Source organism: Solenopsis invicta, chromosome 3 (assembly GCF_016802725.1).
Source record: "Solenopsis invicta isolate M01_SB chromosome 3, UNIL_Sinv_3.0, whole genome shotgun sequence".
Taxonomy (NCBI): domain Eukaryota; kingdom Metazoa; phylum Arthropoda; class Insecta; order Hymenoptera; family Formicidae; genus Solenopsis; species Solenopsis invicta.
This window is the reverse complement of record NC_052666.1, coordinates 16,364,461-16,389,868: the sequence shown is the minus strand read 5'-3', so window position 1 is coordinate 16,389,868 and position 25,408 is coordinate 16,364,461. Positions and strand designations below refer to the sequence as shown.

Here is a 25,408-nt window from a genome sequence, read left to right as displayed (position 1 = left end):
TATTACAGTTCTCGTTATGTTTATCCTCGCCGCACATGTTACATTTAGTCTCTCTTCTGCATACTTTACTAGGGTGACCAATGCCAAAACAATTGTAGCAGACGATCGATAACATTAATTCGACTTCTATTTTTATTTTATGAAGGAAAATTTCTCTTGGAAAGTTTTGACCAGAGAAGGTGATTACAACTGATTTACTAGGCAGCCATTTAGGGTCTTCTTCTTGTCTATTTGGATCCCTATTTCTCTTATTTAGTCTTCTTACGTTTAGAACTTTAACTTCTGATTCCAAAAATTCCTTTATCTCTTCTTCTGGTATGTCTTCATCTATGCCTTTAACTAGGCCTCTTTGTATCAATCTAAATCTTGGAATGAAAGCTTTTAAGTTGTTGCTTTCCAAAAAAGGATCAATAACCAGCAAGTTAGCTTCTTCAGAATATCTGAAGTTAATTTCAACTGTGGATTTTGATTTACTGTTTATATTAATAATGTTATTGTATTTCTTACATACTAGTTTTCCTACTTTGAACGGACTGAGACTCTTGGCTTGTCTTTGTTCGTTACCTTTATCGATGAGCGCAGATCGAACCCATACTGTGAAGGGACCCCTGTTATCGTCTTGGAAAAAACTAAGTATATTATTTGGCTGTATCTTACTATTTCCTGGATTAGACTGTTCTTTTTTCTCTATAACAATATCGATCGGTGTGCTTTTCTTGCATACAACTTGTTCAAAAGATGAGCTTTTTCTTTTATTGTTGATCACTTGGGACCATTCCATTTCCTCCACCTTGGAGGGAGTTAAGGGAGGCTTCATTGTCCTTGATCTGTCCGATCCTCCCCCGTAATCACGGGGGAGATCACTCAACACGTGGTGAGAATCGTACAGTTTTAGGTTATCTGGTAAGTTGTTTATTTGTACCAGCCCGCCTGCGATCAGACGGATAAAGTAATTTGCAGATATTAGTCCGGAGACAGTTTCCGGCTAGCTGGAACAATTACGGATTGTAGATCTTGCTTCTTTCAGACAATTTCAAATACTCAATCCTGCAATCGCCAGGTATACTCGATCCTCCTGCAATCGCGAATATCAGCTCGAGGGAAATACAAGCATTTTGAGAGTTATGTAGCGTCATCTGAACAGAGTGCCTTGGTACTTAAGTTGTGGAAACCTGCCGAGTTTCAGTCGATAATTTATTTGCCCACCTAATAATTATTAATATTACATTATATTAATGTATAGTATGTACACTGAGAGAAAAAAATATCATAAAACAACAAAATTTTACTTAACACAAAAGAATTATTTACTCGTAGATAAATAATTTATTTACTTGCAGTCAGATTAAAACTTTCTTAATTGAAATATCTATGTAAATAAAATAAAGAAATAATTTTTAATTAAGTAATTTTTCTTGCAATTTAGAAAAGATTTACTGTTAAACTGTTTTCATATTCAAGATGATTAGATTTTTTAATCTAAAAAAAATAACAATAATTTAATTAAATTTAATAATATTATTAGCTTTTTTATAAAATTATTATTTAAATATAAAGAAATGTACAAATAGAAAATTATATACTTAAGGTAATTTATCTTAAAACTAAATATTTTTATTTAAACTGGACAAACAAAAGTTTGCATCAAGATACATGGTTTTAGAAACAAACATTTTTTTTTATTTAAAACTTTTCTCTGTTTAAAACTTTTCTTTGTTTAAAATTTCTTTCTTAATGTAATAAAATAATGTAATAAATGCCCCAGTAAAAAAATTTTGTTAAAAAATTTGAAATTTTATTAAAAGTTTTTTAAAATTGTTCTACATTAACACTTTTTGGCAAAATTTTAGCAAAATTTTAACAAAATATCAACATATCTTCAACAAAATAAAATGTCAAGTACGAGAACATTTCCTTTTAAAGTTAGAATTTTAAAGGAAAGCAAAAAAGTTGATATTTCTCCAAATTACAAGAATAAAAAAGATTATAAAGTATTACGTTATACTAATTTTCTTTTATGCGTGCTGCATGGTGATGGCCTATGCATGTTTTATACAGATAATGCGGACAGAAACTCGCATACAGCATAGACAGTAATATTTTCGCACTTGTCTCATCGTGAGATCGTAAAAGCTGAAATAGTCTGCGCCCCTGCGTAGACTAACCGCAGAACAGTGCAACCATAATGTATTGCTCTTTAGTCAGCCAAGTTATTTCGTTATGACAGCTTCTAACACCTCCTGCAGACACAATTTAGACGCGATTGTTCAGAGTAGATTCGCTAAGCGGTTGTAACAAATGCAAACAGAAGCGTTTTATTTTTAACTTGTGCGACAGTACAGCCTGCGATCCACAATTTATAAACAATTTTGAAAATCTCGATATATTACTCTGAGAATAATTCATATTAAGAGACGCGGTAGCGTCTCGCGTTAAGTATATACCTTTTTTAATTTTTTTTTAACCAAGTAAATAAAAGACGCTACCATGTATCATTTACAGGAAGGAACTCAGTTTTTTACAAATAAATAATTGTCCTTTTTAAACAAATTAATGTTATTAAAAAATGAATGTAGGGGGGGTAAGTGTCGATTTTTCCGAGCACAATGACACAAGAATGATGCCCGTACGTGCATTTGATTCTGAGATATGAATTATACATGTATTTTTTAGCCCGATTTATGTCATTCATATACTCGTACGTCGTCGTCGTCGTCGTCGTCGTCTTCCTCTTGGCATTTCAGAATTGTCCCCTTTGGCGGTAATTTTGAAAAGCTATATGAATATATATAAAAAATATTTCAAAAACTTGGTCTCTCTCTCTGTTTCTCACTCTCTCCTTTGCTTGCTCTAGTTCTTCGACTCTTTCTCTCTCTACCCCCCCCCCTCCTCTCGCTCTTCCATTCTCATGATCTGTACCGTTCTTTTTTGCTCTCTACCGCTCTTTCTCTCGCTCTCCCATGCTTTCTCTCGTTGTCTATCGTTTTTTCTTACTCTCTCTCGCTCTCCTTCGTTCGTTTTTACCATTTTTTCTCTCATTCTCTACCGCTCTCCCTTGTTCTCTTCCGCTCTTTCTCGTCCTCTACTGCTCTCCCTCGCTTTCTACCGTTCGACTTTGCTTTCTTTTGCTCTCCCTTGCTCTTCTTCTCTACCGCTCTCCTTTGCCCTCTCCCGATCTCCTTCACTCTTCCTCCCTCTCTATCGCTTTCCTACGCTCTTCTACGCTTTTTACCGCTCTTCCTCGTTCTCTACCGCTCTCCTTCGTCCTCTACCGCTCTTTCTCGCTTTCTACCGTTCGTCTTTGCTTTCTTTTGCCCTCCCCCGCTCTCTCTCGTTTTCTACCACTCTCCTTCGCTCTCCCTCGCTCTCCTTCACTCTCCCTCCCTCTTTATTGCTTTCCTACGCTCTTATACGCTTTCTATTGTTTTTCCTCGCTTTTACCGCTTTCCTGCGCTCTCTACCGCTCTCCTTCACCCTCTACCGCTCTCTCTCGCCCTCTACTGCTCTCCCTCGCTTTCTACCGTTTGCATTTGCTTTCTTTCGCTCTCCCCCGTCCTCTCGTTCTCTACTGCTCTCCTTTACTCTCCCTCACTCTCCCTCCCACTCTATCGCTTTCCTACGCTCTCTGCCGCTGTCCTTCGTCCTCTACCGCTCTCTCTCTTGCCCTCTACTGCTTTTCCTCGCTTTCTACCGTTCGCCTTTGCTTTCTTTTGCCCTCCCCCGTTCGCTCTTGTTTTCTACCACTCTCCCCCGTCCTCCCTTGCTCTCCTTCACTCTCCCTCCCTCTTTATTGCTCTCCTACGCTTTCTATTGCTTTTCCTCGCTTTCTACCGCTCTCTTTTACACTCTACCGCTCTTCTTCGCCCTCTACCGCTCTCTTTTGCCCTCTACTGCTCTCTCTCGCCCTCTATTGCTCTCTCTCGCTTTCTACCGTTTGCATTTGCTTTCTTTCGTTTTCCCCCGTCCTCTCTCGTTCTCTATCGCTCTCCTACGCCCTCCCTCACTCTCCCTTCCTCTCTATCGCTTTCCTACGCTCTCTACCGCTGTCCTTCACCCTCTACCGCTCTCTCTCTCCCCCTCTACTGCTCTTCCTCACTTTCTACCGTTCGCCCTTGCTTTCTTTCGCTCTCCCCCGCTCTCTCTTCTTCTCTACCGCTCTCCTTTGCCCTCTCCCGCTCTCCTTCACTCTCCCTCCCTCTCTATTGCTTTCCTACGCTCTCTACCGCTCTTCCTCGCTCTCTACTGCTCTTCTTTGCCTTCTACCGCTTTTTCTCGTCTTCTACTGCTCTCCCTCGCTTTCTACTATTTGCCTTTATTTTTTGCCTTCCCCCGTTTTCTCTCGTTTTCTATCACTTTTCTTCGCCCTCCCTCGCTCTCCTTCACTTTTCCTTCTTCTCTATCGCTTTCTTACACTCTCCTACGCTTTCTACCGCTTTTCCTTGCTCTCTTCCGCTTTCCTTTGCGCTCTCTCTCTCTCTCTCTCTCTCTCTCTCTCTCTCTCTCTTGCCCTCTACTGCTTTCCCTCGTTTTCTACCGTTCGCCCTTGCTTTCTTTTACTCTCCTTTGCTCTCTCTTGTTCTTTACCGTTCTTCTTCCCCCACCCTCGCTCTCCTTTACTCTCCCTCCCTCTCTATCACTTTCCTACGCTCTCTATCGCTCTTTTTTGCTCTTTCTCGTTCTTCATCGCTCTCCACTCTTCCACGCCCTCATCCCTTGCTCTTTATCACTCTCCCTTACTTTCTTTTTTTGCCGTCTGCTCTCCTTCGCTCTCTATTGCTCTCCCTCGCTCTCTACCGCACTCTTTTGTTCTTTTTTTTCCCTTGTGTCCAGATAATTACTTTTGCAACTGTTTACAAAACATATACATTTTCTTTTGTGTCTATATACCTTACTATGTCTATGATACATTACTGTAACAAAATATTTACCAAAAATTCGTGAAATATCACATACCGTTTTGTGATTAGTTTATGATTTCTTAAAATAGACCAGTGGAGGTAACTCTATTACATAATTTTAGCATAGACTTCCAAGCATGTAAGATTATTAGATTTCAATAACAACTAAACCGATCAAGTTTAAGTAATCTGAAGCAATAGCTTGGATAAAATGGCATTATAAAAGTGTTTTTATTTTTTCTTTTCGTACCGTACGTGTAGTTTTTATTTATACAGATAGAAAAACTCACTTAAAAAATATTAAAAATGTAAAAGAACTTCTAACTATATTTTTTTTGTAATATTATTAATTTTTGACTTTATTTTGCGAAAGACAGGTAACAACACAGATAACAACACAGTTTGTATTTTTAAGATCGTTTATTATCCTTCTGACACGGACGCCTTCCTCCTTTGGAATGAATGTATATCATTGCGTCACCCAACGTGAGCGATGCAAGCGCCAGAACTCAGGAAAGGGTCAACCGAGTTATTACGCAACGGGAGCGCATTCGGCGCTAAGATTCAAATTCAACACTCCCTCCCGAGGTTGCACCCTCCTGTTTCCTCATTCATGGTTTACAGTCGTCGCTTGCGTCCAATCATATACTCTCAACAGAGTTCCGCTATATTATCTAATTTTCTAATAAAATCTTGTTACAGACTACTATACTGTCATTTTATTTCGGTTACAATACAAATTTTTATCATTAACTCGAATACAATCTGAAAGTAAACTATAATGGACTAAATTTCTCAACATCTACACTACAAATTTTGTATGTAATTCATTTCTTTGGGAAACTCTTCGGTCAACCTCCTTTAGACTATATGTTGATTAATTCCGAATTTACTTATTACGTACATCTGCAACTCATAAAAGAATGTTAAGGTCTGCTGACAATCTACACAATTTAAATAAACAATTACGCTAAAACAATTATGAGAACAGTTATTAAAGTGATCAATTTGTAAGTTTAGAAAACGGAACAGTCGTAATTCAGTATCTTGTCACGTAGTTTCGTATGAGTCTCGAAGCTCAGTGGCTTTGTCATTATGTCAGCCCATTGCTCCTTGGTTGGCACCCAATCGACTACTATTCTTTTGCACTTTACACATTCTTTAACGTAGTCTTCGTGTATTTCAGTCATGTGTCTTAGTTTGTTCCCACCGCTTGTTTTGGCACAAAAGATTGCAGCTCTGTTATCACAATATAAAGTAGCTGGAAGAAAACTATCGTTCAAAATTCTTTGGATTGACTTATCTATTGAGATCGTCTCCTGACATACTTGACTCATTGCCACATATTCGGCCTGACAGGTAGAAAGAGCTACATAGCTTTGTTTTGTTGTTCTCCATGAGATCGTATCGCCAAACAGTCGTATCACATAACCACAAGTGGAGATTGAGTTCTTACAGTCTGCGAAACTCGCGTCCGAAAATGCAACCAGATCATCTCGTCTGCCAAGGTAGTTTAGTCCCAATGACTTTGTGCCTTTTAAGTATTGAAACACTCTTTTGACCATGTTCCATTCTAACTCAGTCGGGTTTCGTTGGTGTCTACTCAGTATATTTATCGCATATGCAATGTCGGGTCTGGTCGTACCGGCAAGATATAGCAGACTTCCTACGGCTTCACGATAAGGAAAACTATCTTCGGTTAAGTTTACCTCGGAGCTGACATCCTCCGAATCTTCTTCTCTTTGTTTGCGTTCTCGATTTGCGACTTGACGCGTGACCATGGGGTAATTTTGGGGTATTCATCGTCAAATCCAAATTTATTTAAGATTTTATTTATATACTCTTCTTGCGTGATTAACATTGTCTTTATTTCTCGATTTCTTTGAATGTTCAGACTCAGAAAATTCTTTGGTTCGCCCAGATCTGTCATTTCAAATGCCTTCATTAGTTTAGCCTTTACTTCAATCAGTTTTCTTTTATTATTACTTGCTAGCAGCATATCGTCAACATAGATGATGAGAATTACAAGGGAATCTCCTAATCTCCAAGTGAATAGACATGGATCATTATCATCGTTTTTAAGTCCTACGGAGTTTGCAACTTCTGTGAATTTTTCGTTCCACCTCTTTGGACTTATACGTAGGCCATATAGCGCTCTTTTCAATTTACAAACTTTTGTTCTTCTTACTTGATCGGAAGCTTGCACACCTTCTGGGATTTCCATGAATATGTCTTCTTCGATAGTTCCATTTAAAAAGGCTGTTTTTACATCCAACTGGCAAGCATCCAAATTGTAATAATTTATCATTGCTAGAATCGTTCTTACAAGGGTTAGTCTTGATACTGGAGCATATGTTTCCTTCAGATCATAGGAATTCGTATCCTTGAATCCTCTTATTACAAGTCGTGCTTTGAATTTTTCTTTCCCATCAGTGTCGCTCTTCTTCTTGAAAACCCATTTAGAATCAATAATATTGGGTCTTTTCTCATCCTTTCCGTAAGTTGGTCTGTCAACCAGTGTCCATACCTCATTTTTGTCCATCGAATCAAGTTCTTCTTGAACTGCCTTTGACCATTCGTTTCTCTCGCTCGTATTCATAGCCTCTCCATATGTTTGCGGATCGTTGTTTAATTTTGTGAAGAGACAGTGCATTAGTTCGTCTTCTGCATGGTCTTTCGTTCGATCAAATTCATCTTCAATTGAAGGTACTTCATAATTTTCTATGTCTATTGCTGTGTGAGCAAATTGAGCAAAACTTGTATCCTTTATCATTCTGCTTCTGGTGTTATAGGGTTCTCGTGTTGTGTTAGACTGTATTTTATCTTTCTTCTTTTGTATAGTCGTTTCTTCTCCCTCCGTTTCTATTGATCGTTTACGTGGTCGGCCTCTTTTCCTTTTTTGTTCTCCCTCCGGTTTTGAGTTGTCTTCGTTGTCTCTTTCATCATTCTTCTCGTCTCCTTTCGTCTCTTTCTTTCCGAACTCTAAGGTCCAATTTTTCAAGTCTGTTCTCTCATTTGGTATTGGCCAGCCTTGTACAGAGTCTTTCTTGTATTTATCACCATACACGAGTTTCTCATTAAAACGTACATTTCTTGATTCAAAGAATTTCCCTGTCTCTGGATTTAGGAATAAATATCCGCTCGGCATGTATCCGACCAGAACACCACGGATTGCTCGGGGTGAAAATTTCGTCTCCGGCTTTCTGACAATTAACCAATAAGCCATACATCCAAATCCTTTTAGTTGACTAATGTCGTAATGAAAATCTGGTGCAAATTTTGTTAGTGGAGTTTCATAATTGATTGAGCTATGGGGTGTACGATTGTATACATATATACTTGCTCCAAGAGCCAGGTCCCACATGTTCAGCGGTAATTTAGAATCAAGCATGTAAGCTCGTACTTTCTTTTGTATTGTTTGATTAAACCGTTCTGAAACACCATTGTGTTGGGGCGTATCCGGACAAGCAGTTTGGTATTCAATGCCTTCCCTTTTTAAGACTTCGTTTGTATGACCTCCCATGTATTCTGTGCCTTGATCGCTTCGAAGATAACAGACTTTCTCGTTTCTACCCAAAAGGTTTCGAGTGCTTTTCAAAAATCTTTCCAGACAATGACCAGTTTGATCTTTACTTTTCATGGGATACGCTAGAGCCAAACGCGAGTAGTCATCAATAAAAACTGAAATATATTGATATCTTGCGGGATGTGTGAGTGGAGATATTTTACCCATCACATCTGAATGTATAATTTGTAAGGGTCTAGTTGCGCGTCTTCTTTCCGTTTGGAATGGCAACCTTTGCAATTTTGAAAGTGCGCAGATTTCACAGTCTAAAATGCTTTTATCGAACACGGCATTCTGCAAATCTCTATTAGTTTTCCATATTTTTTGTAATTTTATCAGATAGCTTAATGATGAGTGGCCCATTCGCGCATGCCAAAGCATAGCTTTGTTCGTTTTAATGAAGTCACTGTACGTCTTAGTGAATGGGGAGTCTGAGTCAAGTATTTCGATAGTTGGTAGCTCGTCTACGTTCGTAATTTTTCTGTCTGTAATTGTGGTGTCGAAATTTGAAAACAAAGAGCTTTCCATTCCATCGATTGTTGCTGATACGTGATCTGTCTGTTTTAAAGTGTTTACTGTCGTCGAACCGTCGTCAGTCTGCGTCACTTGCTCAGCAGCCTCAGTCGTTTTACATTCTTTATCTTGCGCAGAAATAACTTGAAGTTCGTTACTCCCCTCAATCGTAAACAATTCTTTGTCCTTCGTTACATACGTGTCATATGTATATCCAACCTTTGGCTCTGATCGCTTATTAATTTCGAATTCAATTAACCAAAACGGACTGTCATATTTCCCAGAGATAAGAGTTTCATTAGAATTTGGATCAAAAATATTAATGCTTTTATTATCTAATAAAATTTTCCAGCCTGCTTCAACAAAGTGTCTTAAAGAAAGCAAATTTGAGGAAAGTGACTTTGAGCAAATTACATTATTTAGTACAAATGGAGTTCTTTTGTCGGAGTTAGTGAATAAGTGTATCGTTCCTTTACCTTCAGCGATCAAGTCTGCATTACTGTTTTTATTTGCGCATTTGATAATATTTACACCTGCTTTATTAAGTGATTGGAAGATTTCTTCAGTATTGGCAAGGTGTTCTGTAGCCCCTGAGTCTGCTATAAATGACGCAAACTGTCTGTCGTTGCTGTTAAGAATGTCGCAAGTTTCTAAAACTGTTTTACCACTGTTGCTCTCGGTCAAATTTACACGATTTGTCCTACACATGTCCAACTGTCGTTTATCCGTATCAATTTTATTTTTGTCTAATTGACTTACCAAGCTAACATCGAAATGATTATTCTGTATGTTCTCACCTTGGTTATTATTTACTGAGCATTGTTGGTCGTTTGTTAAATTAGCTTGAGGAGTTGAGGTTGTCGCTGGTTTGGATGTTCCTCGCTGGTTTCGGTATCCTCCTCGGTAACCTCCACGTTTTGCGTATCTATTATTCCGGGAGTTCTGGTTTTCTTGCTCGTGATTATCTTGTCTGTTCCCATATTGGTGTTTGCCACCGTGAGATCGTTTAAATGACCTTTTATTGTTTGAGTGCAATCGGTTATCGAATCGCTCTGATCTATTGTTATCGTACTGTCTACCCCGACAACCGCCGCGTCTCCGTTGGTTTTTCTGTTCGGTTAAAGGTGCAGTATCCGGTAGATTTTCGTAAGTCCGAATAATCTCTTCGAATTTATCCCAGAACTGCAGGGCTGTCTCTTTATTGCGGTCATATTTGATGGAGTATAGTTGCTGTCTAATGGTATGGCTGGTGACGTTTACCTCGCATCTTTTGAATTCTCTCAGTTTTTCTATTATTTCGGCGGGATCTTGGATTTGTAGAATTTTTGAGTGGTAGGTCTGGTCTAGTCTATTGATCAGAATATCTCTGACCTTGTACCTTTGTTTTTCTCTTTGTTGTTCGTTCAAATTTTGTGGCGGTTTGACAGTCGCATCAATCACATGGAGTAGGTCGTTGGTACGTAGTTCAGAGGAAAGGAATTCATAAAAATGTTCGAATTTTACTTTTGGGCTTAACTTGTAATCCCGTTTTGTCCCACTGTCCTTGCTCAGCAACTCAATTTTAATTGTTTCTTTGATTCGGTTTGCGAGGTTTTCGTTGGAGTTATTTCCACGACTAGGACTGTTCGTACTGTCCTTCAAGAAGCGTGAACCAGAAGGCAAAATTTCAACTGAAGTGATCCTCGGTTTCTTAGTTGCTCCTTGAATCTCCACTTCTCTCTGCTTTTGTCGACTCTGCCCTTCTAGGTCTTCTCGCACCTTTTTATGCATAGCCATCGTCTTCTCTATTAACTTTTGGAGTGATTTATATTTTTCCGTTAAATCATCATAATTTAGAGCTGCGTGCCTTTCCTCGTTTGATTTCTCCATTTCGTTGTGCGGACCTAAATTTTCTGTAATAATGAATATGTTATTAGCGTTATTTTCTAAACAGTCGTTATGTACCTCTTATGTTGCAATTCTTTTACAGTCGTTACAATTCTTTTACAGTCGTTAGAGATTTTAAACAGTCGTTAACACATCTTTTACAGTCGTTACAGATCTTGTACAGTCGCTAACAGATCTTTTTCAGTCGTTACGGATCTTATACAGTCGTTAGCAGATCCTTTACAGTCGTTACGGATTTTATACAGTCGTTAACACATCTTTTACAGTCGTTACAGATCTTGTACAGTCGTTAACAGATCTTTTACAGTCGTTACGGATCTTATACAGTCGTTAGCAGATCCTTTACAGTCGTTACAGATCTTATACAGTCGTTCTTTACCTGTTTCCAATTTCCGCACAGGTTTAGTAACTTCGGAGAGAGAAGCTTGCACCGTGTTTTCGACTGTCTTTGCCACGGTCTGATCCGAGTCGTCGTTCGTTATACCGTCATTACTATTATTCTCTCGGATCTCTTTTGTCTCTATCTGCTCCTTCTCCTTAGACTCAACCATGTCATCCGTACTGTTATCGCCTGAACCGTCGCCTGAACCCTGGCTTCGTTCGAGATTCGCTATTTCCTTTTTCAAATCTTTCCATTTACCTTTCAACTTTTCTTTACCTAAAAATAACGGAGTGAAGTAAAATGTTGCTGTATAGACTGTCATTGTAGCAGCGAACTCGAAGTTATTTGCTTCTCGATTGCTTTCGTCGAACACAGACTCCAACAAATCGGAAACGAATTGTTCGTCCATAAACGTTACTGCCGTTTATTTCAGAGACAATTCTAGTTACTTTAGCCTTTCCACGATGAACACAACCATGTACGGGCCAAGCAACCCAGGATTCTCGTATTTTATTTATAAAACGGCAAATTGGTTGGTCTAATCAGCGACGGTTAAAAGTATGCATATCTTTTATTTTCATAAAGAAAATGTTGGTAAATAAAAAGAAATTTTCTTTTATTGTGCACAATACGTACTCAGTACCACACGCTCTCCGGCCGCAAACTGCACTGTGAAACAGTGCTCGTCAAGTTCTATCGTTGCCTGAATGTCTTCCTCGTCAATGAAGAATGCCTGTTTGCATTTGTCTACTATTTCTTTTAAAACCGACATTTTGGCCAATCAGTTCGATCGATCGAAAAATCAATAAATCAAATTTCTGAAAAATTGTCACTTAATTTAGGATATTGTTTCACTCAGTTTCTTTCCACGGTGCTTGCAAATATTCTCCCTTTCTTTCTACATGCATGCTCATATTCTTTTAATTCTTTTAAACGTTACATGCAATTACTTTCTCAGTTTCTTTTAACATTATATGCAAGCCTAATTCTAATTTCACGGGTAATTTTTCTCGGCACTGTTGCTATTTCCGTTCAAATGCACTGCAGTGGCGTCTCCCTTTACAAGGATCGCCACGCGGTCGCCGCACGTTGCGTCACCACGCGTCGCGTCGCCACGCGGTTGCCACGCGGTCCGCCCTCCATTTTGAACGCGATCCGCCTTCCCCAATTTCTTGCATCATGCTATTTCATCATTCTATTTGTATTATTCCCAATAAAATATACATGCACATCTCAATGTTCGATTTTACATAGGCACGATGCCTTCAATTTCCCTTAAAAAAGAATGCAAAAGAAACCTGTTGTGAGAGTTTTCAGATCTCGCCTATTGTCCTCCTGTTGCGTCCCGCAGCGCAATTCGTTTTCCTATTATCTCTTAGGGCTCCTTGCTCGTCTTTCTTCACTCAAGCTTCAGGCGCAGTGGAAGCGTGCTGGGCCCATAACCTTTTGACTTTATTTTGCGAAAGACAGGTAACAACACAGATAACAACACAGTTTGTATTTTTAAGATCGTTTATTATCCTTCTGACACGGACGCCTTCCTCCTTTGGAATGAATGTATATCATTGCGTCACCCAACGTGAGCGATGCAAGCGCCAGAACTCAGGAAAGGGTCAACCGAGTTATTACGCAACGGGAGCGCATTCGGCGCTAAGATTCAAATTCAACATTAATGTAACAAAATTCTTAGCAAAAATTCGTGAAATCCACTTAAAAAAACATTAAAAATGTAAAAAAAAGCGTTAAGTATATTTTTTGCAATATATTATTGAGGTAACAAAATTCTTTGCAAAAATTCGTGAAATCCGCCTAAAAAAGACATTAAAAATGTAAAAAAAGTATATTTTTTAAAATAAAAAACCAAATTAAACTAAACCAAAACTGCAATGAATGAAATCAAATATAATACCATCAAAAAGAAGCAAAATCAAAAATATTGAAAGTATGTTTATTATCGATGGGGTGGAAATCTTTTGACTACGTTGCGATTGACCACCAGCCACTTACAGTGTTAAACAGTGGAAAAACTCTAGACACCGGTTGCTCTAAATGACTGTGATCAATCGCAACGTGGTCTAACGGGACACTCCCGTACCAATGAGCAGCAAATTATGTGACAGATAAAATCAAAGATGGGCAAAATCTCTAACAGCAGCATACTTAACGCGCCCTTTTTTTTTATATAACTAATAGAGGAGAAGAGGGTAATATGGCACCCATTTTCATTTTATTGAATCATTTTGTTAATAATTAATATTTTCTATTGAAACTTGAACGATTACATTCGTCAAAATGTTGTTTGACAGATTCTAGGCTCAAAATAATGAGATATTTATTATTTAGGATGTGATTTATAAAAATCTAATGCTCTGCATAATCGGTGGCAGAAAAAAAGTGGTTGTAATATGGCTATCTATAAGAATAATTTAAAAAAGTTAGTTTAGTTTAGGAGAAACACAGTATCTTGTTACAAAATTATATATATTTAATTTTCCATTGTTTAGAATTTTTCTGATATAGAATTTTCTTGCGTTCAGTAATTTTAAAAATACCATTAAGAATTTAGTTAGAAATGTCATTTTATTCCTGTTTAACATTAAACAACAAGCATAAAATAATGTTTTTAATGTTTCTAAACACCGCTCTCTAGAATGACGATCGATTTATTGAAGAAATATTTCAATATAAAAATTTTGCTTAAAAGACAATATTAATAAAATTCCATGTTATTGTTTTAACTTTGTATAACTAAAAATGTGTATAGCTGAATAAAAAGGTAAATAATAAAAAAAACACTCAAGTGTATGTACATTTGTGTGATAATACACTCAAGTTTAAAAATAATGAGAAAGTATGAGTAATTAAAGGTTAAAGGTGAACCTTGAAAAAGTTTAGAAGTGCTCAAAAGTAAAAATGCCTTATAACAATTGTCACTTATTATGTATTGTCATATTAATATCACTAAAAAACGGCGGGCTACTAAATGAATAACTCCATAAGCAATTGTTAGAATACGTCATCTAATAACGGAGATAATAGGGGTAACCATATTGTCGACAGCAGCCATAATACCCTCTTCTCCTCTACCGTTAAAGTTATCTTTTATAACGATTTAGTAATAACGTTATAATTTTTTATAACAATAATAATTATTTAGAACTTAACAAGTACTGTTTTATTATATTTTTGTAATGTTCTAGTAAATCACGAAATTTTTAAATTACATTATTTGACGATTAATATTAAATGTAATGATAAATATTGTAAAAATTTAAACTAAACTATTCTGTACATTCAACAAGCTTATCTTTATGTTAAACTTATCTAATAATTTTTCTAATAATTTTTTAGCATACTGCATTTTATAATATCATTTTTACCAGAATTTGGATTAATTTTGTTAAATATTAATGTTATTATTAGAACTATGTTTTAATCAATGCCAGTAATAAAAATTGATTTAATTATTATTTAACAAGTTTTGTAAATAATGATTAAAGTGTAGGTTATATTTTAAATTAATATGTATATATGTATGTGCACATGCGTGAGATGTAAGTCAACATACACGCACACATACACACACAGCTCATTTTACTATTGTTACTCCTTAAATAACAAGGAAAACAGAATAACTATCATTTTATGTCTAAATTGAAAAGATATTCATTCCTAAACTTTATTATGGTAACAATAGAAGTTATTATTTGACATTTCTATTTTTTAAGTGGATTATATTGCTTTATACAAAATACAAAATTTCGTATTGAATACAAAGTTTAAATAATATAGATTTTAAAGAATAAAGCATGAAGAAGCAATGTGTGAATAATTTGCTTACTATAAAATTTCTTCTTTTATAAAATAAACTTTATTACAAGTATAAACATAATATTTCAAAAAGATTTTGTTAAATAAATTTTAGGCTTACAATGAATCTTAATTTGAATAAATATTTAATAAGTTTGTTAATGCATTTAAATGAACTTTATATGACATTTTCTGCACTAATAATCTTAGTAAAGATTATCGTTATTTTATAATTATTATTATTATAGTAAAAAATTATTACTTGTCGTAAAACGTTATTACTAAATCGTTATAAAAGATAACTTTAACGGTATTAGTTATATAAAAAAAACAAATTAAGTATGCTGCTGCTAGAGATTTTGCCCATCTTTGATTTTATCTGTCATATAATTTGCTGCTTATTGGTACGGGAGTGTCCCGTTAGACCCATAGACATAGGAATATAGAGACGGAGCATAAGCTCAATACATAGACGAGGAGAGTGAAGCCACTAAGGGACGGGTAGTGTGCCCATTTTTTATTGGTCAAAATATTGGTCAAAATGCGCATGTGCAATTCCGCTTAATATGAAAAATTGTCAATCATGGTTACGATTTCTTTTCTCTTTTAGAGAAATTAATTACTGTAAATATTAAATTGGTTAGTGATCAATTACTTTATGTATTGAAAGCATTAACAACAGTGCTCTTAATACTTAAATAATAAATTATTAACCAATTCTTTACATTACAGTAATCAATTTTTCTAAAGATGACTAATAACAATAAGGAAAGTATAACAGAAGATATCAATAAAAAATACACAATAACAAAAAACATTATTAAAATTAATTAAAAAATATTTAACAAAAACAAGAAAAAGAAAAAAAATTTTTAAACTATACACGTAAAAAATAATAATAGAAGAGGAAAGTAATAAAAGAGAGAGAGAGAGAGAGAGAGAGAAAGAGAGGAAGAGAGAGTTAAATAGAATTAAATACATCATTATATGATTATACAAATAGTATTTATTATTATATTATACTTACATGTTTATTATACAACATGCACTGTAAAAAAATATACATACATAGTTTATTACATACCTTTAAATAATGTTATTTTATTATACAATTGGCGATAACTAGGTTTATTTTTAAAATTTAAAGTTATATAGTGTAATCTTATTTTAATGTATTTTTGAATAATCGCTCGTATTAAATGCACAATATGATTTTCTAGAGGTGACTGATCATGTGTATGCTCTTTTAAGTCTTCAAATAAAGATATATTGATGAATAATTTTAAGACTTGATTAGAAAGATATGCCTCATGAAACTTTTTGTTCATTAATCCATTATTATCACTGACATGAAGAGCATGCCTAATCATAGTCTCACATTTATTACATATTATAATAACGTCATTCGACGGAAATATTAATGCTTTTCGATTTTTTATATTTATCAGATTGTTATTATTGTCATCTTTTTTTGTTAATGCACAAATGCATTCCTCACAACCTAGATTTTTTTTTAATTGTTTTGCAACATAGCCTGCTATACATTCAATAATATTTTGGGAAAAATTAGATATTTCTCTAACATCTGTTAAATAATTGTGATCATTTATTATATGAAATAGATTTTCAGCTTCATTTATATCAGCAGAAACATTTATATTAGTATCATTAATCAATCGTGATAAACGTGTGCTAATATTTATAACATCTTCAGAATTAGACAATTTATTAGCTGATGAAACATGCAAAATTGCAATGTGTTCTAATGGAATACAATTTCCGGTATGTACGTCACGTACTTCTGCATGAACTAGTATTTTTTTAATAGCTGCTTTAAATTGACGAACAGTGGGATTATTGTTATTTCCTCCATGACGTCTTATACATCCAAATAATAATTCAACATGATCCTGGCTTAATTTATAAAAAGGAATATACTTTAAAAGTTGAAGCTTTTCACAAACTTTTTCATACAATTTAAGCGTGCTGTGAATACAGATTAAAAAACCTATAAAACCTGTTTTTTTGCGAGAATTAATTAAAAATTGACCATTATTTGTTTTTAAAGATAAAATACATAACTTAATTTCATTTAATTTATTTGTTATTAATTTTATATTTTGCATGTTTAAAGGTTGCTTAAATTCTCTTTGTTTCATACTTTTTGAGTTCAAAATATCAAATAAATCATTAAAAACTCGCAAAAATTGAATTGTTCCTTGACAAAATTGAAACTCTTTTAATTTCAAATTGTCTTTACAAAAAGAAAGTGCATTTGCTAGAGATGTACTAAAAATTTGTGATGCTAATTTTACTTTCATTTTCTGCTTGTGATAATGAATATGAGCACTTCTTAATTTATTTCCCAAATGCATACCTTCATTTTCTTGAAGTTCATGTAATTTAACTATATCTGACCAATTAACAGATTGATCATTTCCATCAATAATGTTTTTAACATCTCCAAAAACATTACGTACTAACTTCAACATATGGCAGGGATCCGGAAATGCGAAAATTTCTTCCCCTGTGTCAGGATGTGGAAATGATGTCTGTAATGATGTAACATTATCAAAATTACACCCAAGAAGCTTAAATAAACTAAAATTTGTACTTGTTCCGTCACAAGTAACAGACACCACTCTCAAGCCAGTATTATGGATTGCGGAAATGCATTGTAGCGTAAGGTTTCTTTTTTGCTCGGCAGTTAGTTTATTTATAAAAAAATATGCTATAGGGATTTTCCATGCAGAATTAATGCATACAATAGTAAAAACTAAGGCTTCAGTTGCAATAACAGTATTATCACATGCAATATAATCACCCATATCAACGTAACCACAAAATTTTGAACCATCATATTCCACATGCTGTCGAATTGCCATTTCATCAAAAATTAAGGATCCTACTAATGGATAATCTGTACTTTTTACACGTTGCTTAATACAATTCAATGCTTCCGAATTTATACCAGGTTTTCCTTCAATGCTATGATACCATTTAGCAATAGTTTTTACATGTGGCAAGCAAGAATTAAATTTAGAGCGAACATATTCATATGCACGTAGAGAATAATAATGTATAGTTAAAGCAAAAGTGCGCAATTGCTCATCATATTTTCTAGGCAAACATTTGTTTTTCTGCTTTATTAATTGTTTAAAAAGTTTACCATTTGATTCATCCAAAGTTTCTAGAATATCAGCTTCTTCATTATTTAGTAAATTTTTTTGTTTTAATGTATTCAATAAACATTTTAACGTTGTTATCCGATTAGCTTTTCGACGCACATTTTGTTGTAAGTTTCGCATTTTCTTTTTATAATGCTGTTTCAAAAATGTTATTCTTTTCCTCAGTCTACATTTCTCAGGAGAGTAATATGTTCTGCTAGGTGATACCATGACTGCTTTGTCGTTTCTTGATGTTGAAGGTTGTGCTAAAAGTAATAATAATATAAGTATTTCATTATTATTATAAATTTCAAAAATAATGATTAAAAATTTTTACATTAATTTAAATTGTGTGTTAAATTTAAATTGTTATAATTTAATATTATAATAACTGCTACAATAAAATAACTATTTTTTACATATAAAATTATCCATGATTGGCGTTGATGGTCTCTCTGTTGATTCTTTAATAACTGCTATATTATGGCCTTCTGTTTGTATTTTGTAAATATTTGTTTCCATTTGTGTATTTGATATATTTATTTCACATTCTCTCTAAAATATATATATATTTAACAAAAAGAAATGAATTTATATTATACATATTTCAAAATATTTCTGTTGTTATTTAAACCTGTATACGTTGTGGCAAAACATTAGGCTTCAGTCGCACAATAGACGATGACGTACAAAATGCTTCTTCATCAAAATGATCAGAACATATACGTGCTCCCCTCCCACAGATATACATGATGAACTTATGTTTAAATGCTCGAGCCACAACTTTCGTGTTACAGAATTTCTTGGAAAGCTAAAAACATGGTTTTCCAACATTTATTGATAAAACAAGCTGGGCAAGCAAGTATAACACGAATTTATTACCTGTGAAATGAAATTTTTCGTTTTATTCCTCTGCTTTCAAGTCTTTTTTTCCAATTTCGATTATCAGATCTATTTTTACAAAAAGGGACGGAACATTGCACCATTTTATTTAAAATTATTTCACTTCACGTATTAAACTTCAAACTTCTGAATTTACAGTAGAAACGCTAAAATCCTAACCTAAGAAGCTGTGACTATACAATACGACGCCTGCGTAGAGAAACAGCCAATAAAAAGTGGGCACACTTTACCTCGGCACCTTCCCCGCAAAAGCTTCCACCGTAGAACGAAATGCTCCATCCCTATATTCCTATATCGATGGTTAGACCACGTTGCGATTGATCACAGTCATTTAGAGCGACCGGTGTCTAGAGTTTTTCCACTGTTTAACACTGTAAGTGGCTGGTGGTCAATCGCAACGTGATCAAAAGATTTTCACCCCATCGGTAATAAATATACTATCAATATTTTTGATTTCACTTCTTTTTGATGATATTACATTTGATTTCATTCATTGCAGTTTTGGTTTGGTTTAATTTGGTTTTTTATTTAAAAAATATACTTGGCGCTTTTTTTACATTTTTAATGTCTTTTTTAGGCAGATAGATCTTTAGGAAAACAAAATTTTTTGAGAAACAAAGAAATAAACAAAGTTTTCAAAAATCTATCAATGGAAAGATTCCATTTTAGCATTAATCGTTAATATTATGGATTGCATAACGATTGCATGTGATATTTAATGAGTTACTATTTGTAATGTATCTCGTAAATATTTTGGACACTCGCGAGTAATTTTTGAACATGCGCGAGCTTCAAGGCTCCTGAGTACTTGCCGCGCCTATATTGAAGTCGTGACGTTAGAAGTGAGAAATTGCGTGAAATGACACGTAATTTTGTCAAACATGCCATTTGTAAATGAAGCCAATTTGAATAAAACAGACTAAGCAGATGGCTTTAAAACACTTCTAAATATTGGTCACGACTATCTTTTTTTCGCCTAGCAGTCAGTAAATTGTCATAAAAATTACGTAAAGTGATGCCTATTCAGACAGGAAAACACACAGATAGCTATTGAAAGGAGTGAAAAATGTACTTTTATGTATAAAATTCAAAGAAATTTTACTCGCGATCCATTTTTACGAATTTGGTAAATACGAGACAAGTCATATTTTCATAATAACAAAGTGACATGCACGACAACATCTCATCGTCAATCTGTCACGTTTCACGTGTATTAGTTCTAATTTTGTCCGCGACGGAATGTCGCTACCGTTAACGCGGAGTTCTTGGCTGAAGAGTCAGGAGCCTTAATAGAATATATTATTTATTCAGTTACCATATTATTTTAGAAATGAATAAGATTAAAATAAAATATTTTTATATAGTATAGATATATTAATTCAATATATAAAGCAGGTCAATGATGAACTTTAAAATAAGTATAATAATAATGAATATAATTAACATTCAGAAATACGTAATGATGGATATTTTAGACTTGCTTGTTCTTCATCAGCATCTAATTATTAATTGTAACTTGATTAAATTAACATTTGTTAAATCAAAACTAATTACTTACAAAAAATGCCCAGTGTCTCAAATACAACTAAATAATCATAATTAAACTACAGACAATGTTACACATTAAAAATTGTCGGAGCCTAACAAACTTCTTTCTAAAACATCTTTTTGTAATATCACTTCCAATTATACTTACCATTTGCATCAAAAATTTGAATTGCTTAAGTCAATATCTTGAAGTCTGAAGTCAATAATGATTTTGAAAAAAACTTTTTCATACTTAGAAACAAGACGTTTTGTCAGTTGCTTACAAACTTAATGGGATTTTAATTTGTATCTAAATATAATAACACTGTAATACAAATCAATATTATTATATTAATCAACATTATTATATTAATGTTGATTTGCATTACACTGTCTGTTACTACGTTTAGATATAAACTAAAATCCCACTAAGTTTGACAGCGACTGACAAAAACATCTTGTTTCATAGTCTGAGGAAATTTTTTTCAAGATCATTATTGACTCCAGCAATTAAAATTTTTGATGCAAATGGGAGGTTTAATTGAAAGTGATATTACAAGATGTATTAGAAAGAAATTGTTAGACTCCAACATTTTTTAATATGTAACATTGTAAGTGGCTTGATTATGATCAATATTTAGTTGTATGTTTAGACACTAGGTACATTTTGTAAGTAATTAATGTTGATTTGACAAATGTTAGTTTAATCAAGTGGACAATTAGAAGCTAATAAAGAACAAGGAAGTCTGAAATATCCATCATTATGTATTTTTAAAAGTTAATTATATTCATTTATTATTACACCTATTCCAATAGCTCATTATTATTCTGCTTTATTTACTGATTTACTTTTGTACAATTGAGCTACACAATTACGATTAGATATATTAAATTCTCTTAGTTCTTGAACAGAATAAAATACATTAAATAATATTTTATAAATTTTTAGCAAAAGTATGAAATAAAAATGCATTTTTATATTCAAATTGCAAAAAATACGAATACAAAAACACGCAAAAGTACGTTTTACACATAATTAATAAAATAATATAAAATAAAATAAATATTCACCGAGTTACTCCGACGGATGCTGCTTTCTCGCCGAAATTCTGCTGTCATCTCATTCTACTACACTCCTCGAATCACACGTTAATATACCAATCACCCGAAATTTTTCAACATTATCGTTACTGCACGGATTAATATGTCACGCGATAAAACGGGTGCAAAAATGTAGCTTGTCGCAATAGAGCTCTATATTATAAGAGTAGCGCAATCCTTTTATCTTTTAGCGATGTCGACTGATGGACCTAATGATCTCTCATCCAGTGAGCACATTCAGTGATTTTAGTTTCTACACTTTTCAGCCAATCAGCATTAGGTTCAACAGGGCGGCGTTTGCACTGTTCTTATAATATAGAGCTCTATCTCGCAACGCAACAAGTGCTGATGATGCACGAGCATCTTATTAACGCGATTATTGGTACGCAGCATCACGCTGTTAAAATGATCGTCTACTACTACACGCCCCTTTCAATATCTATATTCACAACAAGCACTCGGAAAAAGCGAAAAGTACAAAATGCCCGAGCGAAAGCAAGTTACGAGTATACCGACAAAAATGGCAGGATGATGAAAGCAGAGCGACCGGCATATGATGTCGTGCACAACCTTGACCTTGCCCGAATAGCGACGAAAACCGTGTGAATAAATGCATAAATAGAATTGTTACAGACTAAACTCACTCCCGATACAGAAAATTTTGTGTCTAACACGAGTTTATTAACATCGCACGACGATTAGCAACGTATCATCGGCATTAGCCAGAAGACAGATAATGCATTCTATGCAAGAGCGCGCGAGAATCTGGAGTGCCACGACAAGCACATAGAGCCGCGTATCGCAAACGAGTGTAATCACTTCCGTACATGATATTATTGCCACTCACGTATCGAAACAATCAATTGTTATCACATTCAGCTCTCATTGGCCTAGTTTACATCGTGCACTTGATATGCGTATTAAACACTATATTCGTATCAAATTCGTACTAAAATTTTAGTACTCACAATGTAAACGCTGCCGGATTAACTTGGTACGAACGTATCAAGCAGGAGTATCGTACCAAACTGATACGCTCACCAAATGATACAAATGACAATGTAAACACTTGAAATGTATTTTGCAGGGGATTGAGTTTAATTTTAATTGACCGGTCTTAGTAGTCTGATAAGTAAACGACAACATATCTTTGAAAAAATGTCTTGCAAGAAAAGACTAAATTGGGGAGAAGAAGAAACAAGAATTTTTATAAAATTGTGCACAGAAAAACGAATTATTTTATTAATGGACGGGAAAAAACATAAACATGTAGATAGTTTTCAGTCTTTAGTGGAATGTTGCGTCGAATGCGCATTTGTGGGCCCACTATTACATATAAGAACGCCGATCTAGATAATTCCATGAACTTCTAGAGCGTACACGAAATTTCTTGTACATCCGTGCAGCGTGATGCGTCGCCACGCGTCTCCCTACCAAGGGACTGCAGCCAGGACTGCAGGGCAGCGATTGGCCGGCGCGGTCTTGTCTCCCGGTATATATATGAGACGTCCGTTGACGAAAACCCTCTTTTTATTTTGGATAGCAATCGTCACTATAGCTTTGCGATATTATACGAGCCCGAGAGCTCTCGTCGTAAAATGATATACAAGGCCGAGTCCTCTCACATTTTATTTACCATTATAAGGGCATTAATATACGAGGCCGTGTCCTCTCATAATTCATTGTATATCACATAATTCAAATCAGTGTAATAGATAATTTTTAATAAAACGAATTTTCTACACAACATTTTGGTGCCTCCTGTGAGGTACGTTCGTGACGCGAGCGTAGACGACCTCTGGACGAAGCTACGAGGCATACAGACGACCGGCTGGAAAATCGAAGCATACCTAGAGACGACCGGCTGGAAAAAACGAGGCACATAGACGACAGGCTGAGGGCAAGTACAATCCAGTACATTCCACGTGTTCATAAGGTCGAGTCGATTAAGCAATATTCCCGTTCCCTTACCATTTTTCATTATCAAGATGGATAGAATCGAGTTACTCGTTCAAAAGCGAACATCCTTAAAGGCGCAGATTACCAATCTAACAAATATTCTCGAAAAAGATCTATACGACAATAACGCGTTAAAAATACGCATGACACGCATGTTACCGAGCTTTACCATGCATACGAAGAGTTCAACGATGAACTAATATTACTTGATCCGAACGACTATCATAGAGACGAATTCGTGAACGTACAGGAGAAGTTTTATGCACTTGCGATTAGAATTAATAGAATAACAAACGATAACAGACCCGTCACGATCGCGAGCACGTCGAGTCTCCCCACCCCCCTTTCCGAAACGGGAACTGCGATCGTCACGAAACGACGTATAAAGCTTCCGGAAGCGTCTCTCCCCAAATTCGATGGCCAATACGAGAATTGGCTACCATTTAAAAACACATTTATAGCTATGATAGATTCACGTGAAGATTTATCCGATATAGAAAAACTTCATTATCTACAATCAGCATTAACAGGCGACGCGGCCAATAAAATAAAGATCTTGGCAATAGAAGGTTCCAATTATTCTACGGCATGGGACTTATTAAAACGTGCACATGAAGTGAAACGTATTCTAATCTCACGCCATCTTTCTCTACTTAGAAATTTGTCTGTTGTCGAGAAAGAAACCACCGAAGGTTTGTCGAAACTTGCCGACGATGCACAACAACACGTCGCAGCATTGACCGCGTTGGGAGTTAGTGTTAGCTCTGAAATGCTCTTAAACCTCCTAGAAAGTAAAATGCCGAAGAAAACGGCCGAGAAATGGGAAGAGACGCTTAGCCGAGACGACTATCCAAACATAGATGATTTGTATGAATTTCTATACAGAACCGCAGTCCGTGTGTCTAAACGCAGTCGAATAGAATTAAGCAAGCGTGACGAAGATAAGGATTCACCGCTCGCAAAAAGGGGTCGAACCAATAAAGCCTTTGTGACGGGCGTCGCGAACAATTGTCCAGCATGCAAGGTCCAACAACATCCTTTATTTAAGTGTGACAAATTCAGGCAGTTAGATACCGTTAAACGAATCGAGGTCATAAAAAACGCAAGACTCTGTTACAACTGCATGCGTTCACACAAGGGCAAGCCGTGCAATTACACTACTTGTACAATCTGTCGTAAACGACACAACACTCTTTTACATTTAAATAAAAATGCTAACGTGACAACGAAACCAGACGCGACCGATTCGAAAACGGAAGGTTCCGCATGACTAACACGCGAAAGTAATAACGACGCCACGTGTCTTGCAACAATTTCACCGGCAATCGTACCGCAATTAATGACAACAGCGATAATACTCGTACGTGATTGTGATTCTCGTTTAATTAAGGGTCGCGCATTATTAGACACGTGTGCCACCGCCAATTTCATTACAGAAAAATTCTCACGACGTTTAATGCTTCCCATAACCTCGTGCGCGCTACCTATTGGTGGAATTAACGCCATGAATACAATATCGAGAGGTGTTATTCAAATTATTATTCACTCTTTACATCACGAATTTTACAGAGAGTTAACATGTTTATCAATCACGTCAATATCAGATTTAGTTCCGTCCGAAGGTTTTCCGCGAGACTCCATTAGAATACCATCTAATATTAATTTAGTTGACCCGGAATTTCATATACCACAATCA

General features: G+C 35.2%; 2 protein-coding genes across 3 annotated transcripts; one reads left to right on the top strand and one right to left on the bottom strand.

Annotated features, from left to right (window-relative positions):
- Positions 1-11,096: 11,096 nt before the first annotated feature.
- Positions 11,097-12,920, bottom strand: LOC120357105. 2 transcript variants are annotated; one of them, XM_039446805.1, is made up of 3 exons: positions 12,544-12,920; positions 11,882-12,063; positions 11,097-11,521 (listed from the first exon to the last, which is right to left on the bottom strand). In XM_039446805.1, the coding sequence occupies exons 2-3, from the start codon at positions 12,015-12,017 to the stop codon at positions 11,133-11,135; spliced, it is 525 nt and encodes a 174-aa protein (XP_039302739.1). In that variant the 5' UTR covers positions 12,018-12,063; positions 12,544-12,920; the 3' UTR covers positions 11,097-11,132. The 2 variants fall into 2 exon arrangements, with proteins under 2 accessions (XP_039302739.1, XP_039302738.1); XM_039446804.1 differs by having other exon boundaries at positions 11,882-12,920.
- Positions 12,921-24,175: 11,255 nt separating this feature from the next.
- On the top strand, positions 24,176-24,982 carry LOC105202752. The gene has a single exon (XM_011171414.1). It carries the CDS (start codon positions 24,176-24,178, stop codon positions 24,980-24,982), a length of 807 nt encoding a protein of 268 aa, XP_011169716.1.
- The last annotated feature ends 426 nt before the right edge of the window (positions 24,983-25,408 follow it).

Coding starts and splice junctions, on each gene's coding strand:
- LOC120357105 (XM_039446804.1), bottom strand. CDS start 12,017: ATGTCGGTTTTAAAAGAAATAGTAGACAAATGCAAACAGGCATTCTTC. Junction 11,522..11,881: donor CGGAGAGCGTGTGGTACTGA/GTACGTATTGTG, acceptor CGTTATTTTTAG/GTAAAGAAAAGTTGAAAGGT.
- LOC105202752 (XM_011171414.1), top strand. CDS start 24,176: ATGATAGATTCACGTGAAGATTTATCCGATATAGAAAAACTTCATTAT.